The sequence below is a fragment of the Triticum dicoccoides genome, chromosome 3B (genome assembly GCF_002162155.2).
Source record: "Triticum dicoccoides isolate Atlit2015 ecotype Zavitan chromosome 3B, WEW_v2.0, whole genome shotgun sequence".
NCBI lineage: Eukaryota > Viridiplantae > Streptophyta > Magnoliopsida > Poales > Poaceae > Triticum > Triticum dicoccoides.
This window is the reverse complement of record NC_041385.1, coordinates 775860273-775870173: the sequence shown is the minus strand read 5'-3', so window position 1 is coordinate 775870173 and position 9901 is coordinate 775860273. Positions and strand designations below refer to the sequence as shown.

General features: G+C 48.9%; 1 protein-coding gene and 1 pseudogene across 1 annotated transcript; both read right to left on the bottom strand.

Moving 5' to 3' along the window:
• Positions 1-374: 374 nt before the first annotated feature.
• LOC119282799 lies at positions 375-1987 on the bottom strand (annotated as a pseudogene).
• A 4350-nt stretch (positions 1988-6337) lies between these two features.
• LOC119279987 lies at positions 6338-7999 on the bottom strand. The gene has a single exon (XM_037561011.1). The coding sequence runs from the start codon at positions 7997-7999 to the stop codon at positions 6338-6340; it is 1662 nt and encodes a 553-aa protein (XP_037416908.1).
• Positions 8000-9901: the final 1902 nt, after the last annotated feature.

Genomic DNA, 9901 nt, shown 5'->3' with positions numbered 1-9901 from the left:
AAGGGGGCATTTGAGCTTGGGAGCAGAATAGGACTTTCGAAAACATTTAAGCATATCAATAGTTCATGAATCTACCTTGATGCAAAATTTCATTTATATTCAATCCATAGCTCTTGTAACAAAAGGGATAATCTATTTTGGTTTTCAAGAATTGTGACGCCCCAATATTCGTGGACAGGAAGAAGCCACATTCGAACCCCTTTTTTCTAGATATATTACAAAGCTGCCAGTGGACATGGAAAACTTAACCAAGCAAAAGAAATCGAATTTGAGAAAGAAACAAGTGACACGCTAATTGTGGCAGAGATCATGGTAACTTACATCGAGTAAATAGGGATCATAAGGAACACCAAAAGAGTGACTTGTGAGAAAATTCAGCCAAAAACTAGTTGGGCAGTTGAGGAAGAAACGCCATGCATGATCTGCTGCACCGTGTAGTCCTTCTGCTCGTCCGTCCACGAGTGTGGCTGCGTGACCATCTCCCAGTCCCAGAGCCCCTTGCCCCGCGCATGACCTTTCCTGTACAAGGCGACACGGCGCAACGCCGTGCATGCTCCCACGACGAAATTGACAAGGTAAATCTGCCTTCCGGCCCCCTCGAAGCCAGCAACCACAAGCTCCTTCAAGAGATGCTGCCGAAGCTTGCTTGGCTGCCATGGAATTTCTTCACCGGGGTTCAGCCAACAGGAGGCAATGTTGATGTGTAGGATCTCCAGGGAGGGCGCCATCTCAAGGAAGAGACGCGGCCACGAGGCATCCCAGGAAGACGGCACGTCGGCGACCAGCAGCCGCCTCAGGCTGGGCAAATACGACAACGGGGAGCTAGACGGCACGATCCATCTGTCAGGACCGGTGAACCGGACGACGAGGCTCGTTATGTTGGGGCTCCATCGAAGGAACATGTCGAGCTCCAGCTTCAGCGGCAGCGCAAAGTATTGGCGCACGTATTCAAGCTCGAGCTCGACACCGAGGCGCATGGTGAAGTTGGATTGCCTCAGGGAGGGAAACGAGTTATGCTCGAAGAACACTCTGCTTCCCGCTCCCAGTCCCAGGGAGGCTAGGCTCTCGAGACAGGGGAGGCTCCTCAGCTGTATCCATCGGAATGAGCAGTTCTCCACGACAAGCTCTCTAATGTCTGAATTGGGGCGTCCACCACCAGTGGCAAGAGCGTGCCCGAGTCGGCGCTCCGGCAGCTGCACAAGATGAGGTGCACGGTCTGCAGCTTTGGGCACGAGGTGAAGACGGCCTCGTAGGCCGCCGGAGGCGTCGATTGAATGTCTCGCAGGACGAGCATGGTAAGCGCACCGTACTCGTGCAGCAGTGGCGGGAGCGCGCACCGTCCGAGCTTGAGGGTTCGCAGGCGTGACGAGCGGGGCTCCTTACACAGGCCATGGCTGGGAAAGGCGTGGACGGCTTCTTGCTGCTTGTGGTTGTGGTACAGCGGCTTGGCGATGGCCTCGAGCTCCTCGACGCCCCAGGCATCAATGGCCTCCGCGATGAGCCGGTTCAGGGAGCAGCCGTTGCCGGTGACGAAGAACTCCAGGCTCAGCCTCTTGACGACCCCCGGGCGACGGCGAGGTCCTTCCAAGAATCTCTCGATGGAGCTGTTGAAGGTGCGCATGGCGCGGCGCTTGCACCTCTCGATGTTAGGCATGATATCCAGGTTGATGGTGTCGCTTCTGTACTGTAGGCGCACATGAGCTGGTTTGCTGGATATGTCGAGGTGGAGGAGGAGCCATTTGAGGTGGCGCGGCGGGAGTAGGTCGCTGACCCTGAAGTCCAAGGCGGGCAGCTCGCGGGGGAGGCGCGCCCACCGCCTGGAGATCGACCCGGCACCGAGCGCCGTGCGGGTGTCGACGCGGCGGAGGATGAGCAGGAGCAGATCGTCGGAGAGGTCGCTGATCAGGTCGTCACGTCGCCGGCGCAGGAATTGATCCGCCCGGCTCCTGCTACTGCTACTTGCCCTAGTCCTCTTGGCCCTGCCCATGAGAGAGATCTGTCTCCACCTGCGCGACCAATCGAGTAGCGACAAGCGAGCAGATGTGCTTGGGTCGCGACCGCCGTTGGGCTTAACCAGAGCCTTCGGCATCGACGTCGAAACCTGCTCGGAGAAGTGATTAACGACGGAGGATCGGAGTATGAATTGTGATCGGAAACCGCCGGCGAGAAGTGATCTACGGGAAAACGGAGTCCCACATGGAAAACCCTACTCTTTTTTTGAGACAACATGGAAAACCTTCTACCACGTTCCCGGTCGGTTCAGATCTGGTTTTCTCGTTTTTCTTTTTTCTGCTGTTTCTTTTAAGGTTTTCTTCAATTTTTAACTTTTTATTTTCCTATTAATTTTTGTTTACTTTTTATTTTTATATATAAAAAATATTTACAATTTAAAAATTTCTTCCCTTCTTTTCGAAAAATGTTTGGGAATTTCGATTTTTGTCAGCGCTTTTAGAAATGTTTAGAATTCCGAAAGTAGTTGACTTTGTTCCAAAACTATTCAAATCTTTAAAATTTGTTCAAAAAAATTCAAAATTTTGATCACAATTTTTAAAAGTTTAGGATTTCAAAATTTGGTTCACTTATTAAAAAAAATCTGATTTAAAAAATATTAAAAAGATTATATTCAATTTCAAAAAGTTCAGGATTCAAATTTGTTCCAAAATTCCAAAAAAAATGTTCGGAAAGTATCCAGTGCAAGCCTACCACCATAGAAATATCTAGAGGCAGACCTCACCACCAACATCCTCTGCGCGTGGTCTCTCCCTTTTTTCACCTCTTCCGTCCTTTCCTTCCTCGACAATCCCTTCTTTCGGGCGTTGGACAACTAGCCGCGATGAGAACAAGAGGCAGACCAATCCATAGCTGATGAAGACAAAGACACTAACGTTTCCGTGCACATAGGGCCTGACGGCGATGGCGTACAGGAGGACGGCAACGGATCCGGCTGCCGGAAGGGACTAGAGTTTCCCTCGCTTCATCTATCATTGCGTCTCCCACTACTGTCGGTGCCCTCCGAATTCCTGAATGCCATCATCCGTGTGCTGCCGATCTTCTCCTTCGCCGTCACCCATGTCATCTTGCTCCATCAACTAGTTTTAAGCTAGCACATTGCAACAAAAGGTTAACTGCCACTAGGGACTTGCAAGTCAACCGATGCTTCAGAAAAATGGCATATTAGATGTATTAGTGGTGTATGCTTTGCGGTGAACGCTACTTATATATTTGTTATTGTTGGCATGAGAAGTGCATGCCACTGATAAACATTACCAGTGACGTGATACTAGTGACGTGCTAGGTACACGTCATTAATGTCGATTTTCTGGATGATACTAGTGGGCTTCCCTGTACTACTGATGATTCTATTTTGTTATTGCAGCTTTAGAATGTTGTTAACGATATGGTTGTTATGCTCCAAATTCAAGTATAAAAAAAGAAAAAGAATTTAAAACTAAGAAAAAATCAAAATAATGAAGTTTTAAAAAAAATAATGAATTGATGGCATTGGTATTACCCTCTCAGAAAGAGGGCTAGATTAGACAATTAGATGTTTTCCTCTTCCCTTTGTTCCTCCTTCATCAAGAAAAGACGGCTGGGGTTTCTGCCTCCTGTCGGCGGCGCCGCCGATCTCCCACGTCCCCTATGGCCTTATGTTCATGGGTGCGCGGTGGATCCCGGCACTTGCCGGCGGGAGGGCTCTGTTTTCAGGTGCTTCTTCAAGTTTTGTTAGGGGTTGTGTCCTATTCAAGAAGACGAGACGACGACGGCTTCTTGAAGATGGAATAAGGTTCTCCCCACCTAGCCCCTATCCCAATGGTGTGTCTAGCATCATCGGAGGGCGTGTGGAGGTGTGTCTCCGGCAGATCTCGCGAGATTTGGTCGGTGGTTGTCTTTGGTGGATCCACTCGGATCCGGTCTTTGTTTATCTTTGTTCATGTGTCTTCAGGTTGGATCCTCCCGATCTAAAATTCTCTTCATCGATGACGGTTGCTGTTCTGGGGCGTTGGTCCTATGGGACCTTAGCACGACGACTTCCCGACTGTCTACTACAACTAGTTGTGCCCGGCTCCGGCGAGGGAGGGGCGATGACGGCGGCGCGCCTTCGGCTCGCTCCAGTGCTTGTAGTCGTTGCTAGATGGTTTATGAATCTGGATGTAATTTTTATTATTTCTGGTGTTCATTGTACTGACATGATTGAAGATGAATAAATCGACAGTTTCCCGCAAAAAAAGGTATTACCCTCTAAGAAGAAAGAAACAAAAATGAAACAAATAATGACAAATTTGCACACAAATTACAAAACAATTAAACCTTTTTATAATATGAAAGAATAAACATATAATAGTGAACACTTTAACAAAAGAATTAAAGTTTCCTCAGATGTAGTGAATGAGTGGTATTAGTATTAACGTTATACAAGAAATAAAATAAAGTAAAAAACTTCAAAAATATCAAAATAATGTAGTTTTCAAAGAAAGAATGAATTAGTGGCTTTGGTATTATCCTTTAAGAAAATAGAAAATGAAACAAAAATTAAAAAAATCAAAATAATGAGATCTCTAAATAAGAATGAATTTGTGATATTGATATTGCCCTTTAAGAAGGAAGAAAATGAAGGAAAAATGGAAAGAAACAATGATAAAATTTGTGCACATTTTACACAAAATAACTATTTTTATAATACGCAAGAATATGTTTATAGTAAAATAATAATTAAATCAAAATCAAAAATATGAAAATTTATATGAAACAATGAGCTAGTAGCATTGGTATTACTCTTTAAGAAGAAAGATATGGAAAAGGTAAAAAAAATTGCACACAACTTTGCACTAAAATTACACTTTGTATAATATCTAAACAACAATCATATTATAGTGTAATTTTCACACGTATTTCATAGTATTTGCGTGTATACATTTACACTCAACTAACATATCAAATATACCTACAAAAGGAAAATAAAATAAAAATCAACTAATTAATAAGAAACCAAAAGCAGAAACGCATCAAAACAGAAAAAACAAAGGGAGAGAGTGGGGTTGGGTGGCACATGTAATGGGCTCTAGCCCACTAGCATCTTGACTGACAAAAATATGTGGCCAGTCCAAAAACAAACAACCAAATAGGCCAGAGAAAAAACAGAGCATAAATCCTATAGTAGAAATCAACGGACTAAAAAGTTGTCTGACCTAAAATTAATTTCCAGGCAGCTTACATATAGCTAAAGTCTCAAATATAAGATGTTTGGACAATTCAAATGTTCCTAAATTTGAATTGTCAAAACATCTTATATTTCGGAACAGTGTAGATGAGAACAAGGTCTCATCTAACACTTACATCCTTTAATTAATCAAACAAGAAAAAGGAAAAAAAAATCTTCACGGATCTCCGCTTAAAATAAAATGGTCTAAGAGTTCTTTTTTTTTTGGAAAAACTTTCAATCTATTCATCTTCAATCATGGCAGTACAACGAATACCAGAAATAAAAACTACATCCAGATCTGTAGACCACCTAGCGACGACTGCAAGCACCGAAGCGAGCCGAAGGCGCGTCGGCGTCATCGCCCTTCCATCGCCGGAGGGGGGCACAACTTGTTGTAGTAGACAGTCGGGAAGTCGTCGTGCTAAGGCCCCATAGGACCAACACCCCAGAACAGCAACCGCCGCCGATGAAAAATAACGTAGATCGGGAGGATCCAAACCGAAGACACACGAACGTAGACGAACAACGACGAGATCCGAGCAAATCCACCAAAGATAGATCTGCCGGAGACACACCTCCACACGCCCACCAACGATGCTAGACGCACCGCCGGAACGAGGGCTAGGCGGGGAGACCTTTATTCCATCTTCAGGGAGCCGCCGCCGTCTCGTCTTCCTGAGTAGGACACAAACCCTAACAAGATTGAAAAAAACGACTAAAAACGAAACCCTCCCGCCGGCCCTTGCCAGGATCCACCGGCCTCCATGGTCCTAGGGCCACCGGAGACGAGGCGGACCTGCGCCGGCGCCGGCGAGAGGCACAAACCCTAACTTTCTTTCTTGGAGGAGGAGGAGGAGGTGGAGGAGGAGCCCTAATATTTTTTGTACCTTCTATTAGGTAAAATGGTCTAAGAGTTAGATGAGACTTAGTTAATTCTCATTTAGATGAGACCTAGCTAGCCACATCTTATTTGTTACTAGAGCCGAGCGGTGGACATGAAAACCATAGGCGGTGGACATGGAGAACTTAAGTGAATCGAATTATTCGAGTTTATTGAAGAATACCCACACAACGCATCAAGTCCCCGAGAGATCATATATGGTAAGGAACACCAGAAGCCTGTAAGACGCACAAAATTCAGCCAAAAACAAGTTGAACAGGTGAGGAAGAAACCCCATCCATGATGTGCTTCAGCGTGTAGTCCTTCTGCTCGTCCGTCCACAAGTGTGGCTGCGTGACCATCTCCCAGTCCCAGAGCCCCTTTCCCTGTGCATGCCCGTTCCTGAACAAGGCGACACGGCGCAACGCCGTGCATGCTCCGACGACGAAATTGACAAGGTAAATCTGCCTTTTGGTTCCCTCGAAACCAGTAACCACAAACTCCTTCAAGTGATGCTGCCGAAGCTCGCTGGGCTGCCATGAAATTTCTTTACCAGGCTTGTCCTTGCAGGAGGCAATGTTGATGTGTAGGATCTCGAGAGAAGGCGTCATCTCAAGAAAGAGACGAGGCCACGAAGCATCCCAGGAAGACGGCACATCCGTGACCAGCAGCCGCCTCAGGCTAGGCAAATACGACAATGGAGAGCTAGACGGCACGATCCATCTGTCAGGACCAGTGAACCTGACAATGAGGCTGGTTATGTTGGGGGTGCACCGAAGAAACATGTCAAGCTCTAGCTTCAGCCGCTCTGCAAAGTATTGGCGCGCGCCTTCTAGCATGACACCGAGGCGCAGGGCGAAGTTGCATTGCCTCAGGGAGGGAATCAAGTTATACTCGAAGAACACTCTGGTTCCCAGGGAGGCTAGGCTCTCGAGACAGGGGAGAGTCCTCAGCCGTATCCATTGAAATGCGCACTTGTCGACAACAAGCTCTCTGATCTCTGAACTGGGGGCGTCCACCACCACCGGCAAGGTTGTGCCCGAGTCGGTGCTGCTGCAGCTGCAGGAGATGAGGTGCAGGGTCTGCAGCTTTGGGCATGAGGTGAAGACAGCCTCGTTGGCGGCCGGGGGCGTCGATTCCGGAATGTCTCGCAGGACGAGCATGGTAAGTGCGCTGTACTCGTGCAGCGGCGGGAGTAGGCAGCCCCCAAGCTTGAGGCTTCGCAGGAATGCGGCGCCGGGCTCCCTGCACATGCCATGGCTGGGAAAGGCGTGGACGACGTCTGCTTCATAGTAGAGTGGCTTGGCGATGACGTCGATGTCCTCGACGCCCCAAGCATCAATGGCCTCCGCGATGAGCCGGTTCATGCAGGAGCCGTTGCCGGTGGTGTAGAACTCAAGACTCAGCCTCTTGAGGACCCCCCGGCGAGAGCGAGGTCCTTGCTGCAAGAGGCTCTCGACGGATCTGTTCAAGGCGCGCATGGCGCGGCGCTCGTACCTCTTGATGTTAGGCAGGAGCTCCAGTCTGACGGCGTGGCGTCTGTACTGCAGATGCGCTGCTACTTTGCTGTAGATGTCCCGGTGTAGGAGGACCCATCGGTGGTAGCGCGGCGGGAGTATGTCGCTTACCTTCAAGTCCAAGGCGGACAGCTGGCGGGGGAGGTGCGCCCAGCGCCTGGAGATCGACCCGGCGCCGAGCGCCGTGCGGGTGTCGAGGCGGCGGAGGACCAGGAGGAGCAGGTCGTCGGAGAGGTCGCTCATCCGGTCGGCACGTTGCCGGCGCAGGAATCGAGCCGCCCCGCTCGCGCGGCTGGTCCTGGCCGTGGCCCTGGCCATGAGAGAGCTGCCTCCAGCTGCGCGACGAATCGAGTAGCGAGCAGTGGCCGGGTCGCGCTTAAAAAGAGCCTTGGGCATCGACATCGAGGCCTGCTCGGATAGGGACTGACAAGTTTGCGGCTTTTCTGTGCCGGTACGGAATCGGACCGCCGGCGGGAAGGGGGTTTGAGTGGGATTTGGGGGACCACGCACGCAGCGCCGCCGGCGACTGAGGGGAGAGATGGGGAGTGGACGGACAGTGAGGAGCGCTAGAAATGGACAGAAACAGCCTCCTAGGCCAAGCCTGGCTGACGATGGATGAATGGGGCCGAATGGGCTCCAGCTTCCTTCCTTGGGAAAGCACAGAGAATTCCCGAGAGGAGAAAAAAAATGAGAATTTTCGAGAGGAGATAATTTTTTAAAATTTGATGAACTTTTTTACAAATCCGTGATTTTTTAAAAAAATCTATGAACATTTTTGAATTCACGGTCTTTTTTGTATTTTGCTTTTTTTTGTTTTTTCTCTCTAAAGTCAACAATTGAGCCATGTACATGGGCCGGCCCATGAGGGATGGCGCCAGGAAGCTTTCCTCATGTTGAACACGCCAAATAGGAGCTCCCAAGAAAAAGGAAAAGCATAGTTTTTTTCTTTTGCAAGTGGGCAGCTACAAACCCATTATGGTAGACAATTTTTTTTGCCATGGTTATGGTAGACGAATTACAACTCTAAAAAATTACTTGTAGCAATTTTTTTGCCGTGGTTATGGTAGACGAATTACAACTCTAAAAAAACCTAAATGCTAAAAAGCAATTGGATGCTGGTTGTCACGTTCGAGCACACACCTTTTATCACCGACCGATCTTGTCGGACCGCGCGCGATCGAGCCCAGGTTTTCCCTGGTCAGGACGGACGGTTCGGCCTCCCGCGACAACTATTCATCTGGGAGGGCCCACTACTACCCACACGTCTTGTCCGTTGGCGTTGTATTCGAAACTGCTCAGAGCCACCGCTCACCCCACCACCCCAATCCCCCGAATCCCCCGAATCCTCTCCCTCCTCGTCGCCATTTCTCTCCCCCTATTCTTCGCGAGTTCAACCGCGGCCCCCAAGCCCCCGACGGCTGTCGGAGAGCGGAGGGCGTGCGCGAGGTGGTGTTTGAGCGGCAGATCTGCGCGAGTGTTCATAGGTGCGCGCGGCCCCCGCAGAATAAGGCGGAACGGTTTCAATCTCGCCGCGCCCAGGGAAAAGGGGTGTGCGGTGAAGGTCGCCGTCGGCGCTGCGTGTCCGGTGGCCTAGTATTCTGGAATCCTGAGGTATGCACCCATCGCCACCGTTTTCTCTGCTTTTCTGCGTGTCCTCAATGTAATCACGCTCCCATAGATCATAGTGGTTTTGCACAGAGGAATTTGTCATATAAATGCGAGCAGGGAGGTGGATGTAATCACGCTCCCATAGATCGTAGTGGTTTTGCTTCACGTTTCATGGCAGGGGCGAATCGTGGGAGCCTCGTGGTGGTGAGTCACGAGGTCATTTGGGGGTGTGCTGTCAGATCTCGTCCTAGATCTGTTTGGTCTGAGATGGGCATTTGCTTTGGCAGATGTTGAGGAGTTGCTTCGATTTTGTGTAGGAGTTGCCTAATTGAGGCTATATGAGTTGGCGAAATTAGAGCTGTTTGAACTACTAGTCGTGGGGGCGTTCACCGAGTTGATTTGACATTGTATACAAGTTGCCTGTTCAACGTTGATTGAGTTGCCGAAACTTTTTTAGAGCTGTCTGAACTACCTGTACTGGGGCTGTTAACCGAGTTGCTTCAACATTGTGCATGGGTTGCTTGATTGAGGCTGGATGAGTTGCCGAAACTTTAGAGCTGTCTGATCTACTAGTACTAGGGCGTTCATTGAGTTGCTCAGATTTCTTTTATGAAAGGAGTTTGTTTAGTTCAATTTTCATTGAATAGCGTCGATAGCGGTCGCTATTTGCAAGACATATGCTAAAGTATCAGACTA

Excerpts from the sequence above, each read along its gene's own strand:
- LOC119279987 (XM_037561011.1), bottom strand. The coding sequence starts at position 7,999 with ATGTCGATGCCCAAGGCTCTTTTTAAGCGCGACCCGGCCACTGCTCGC.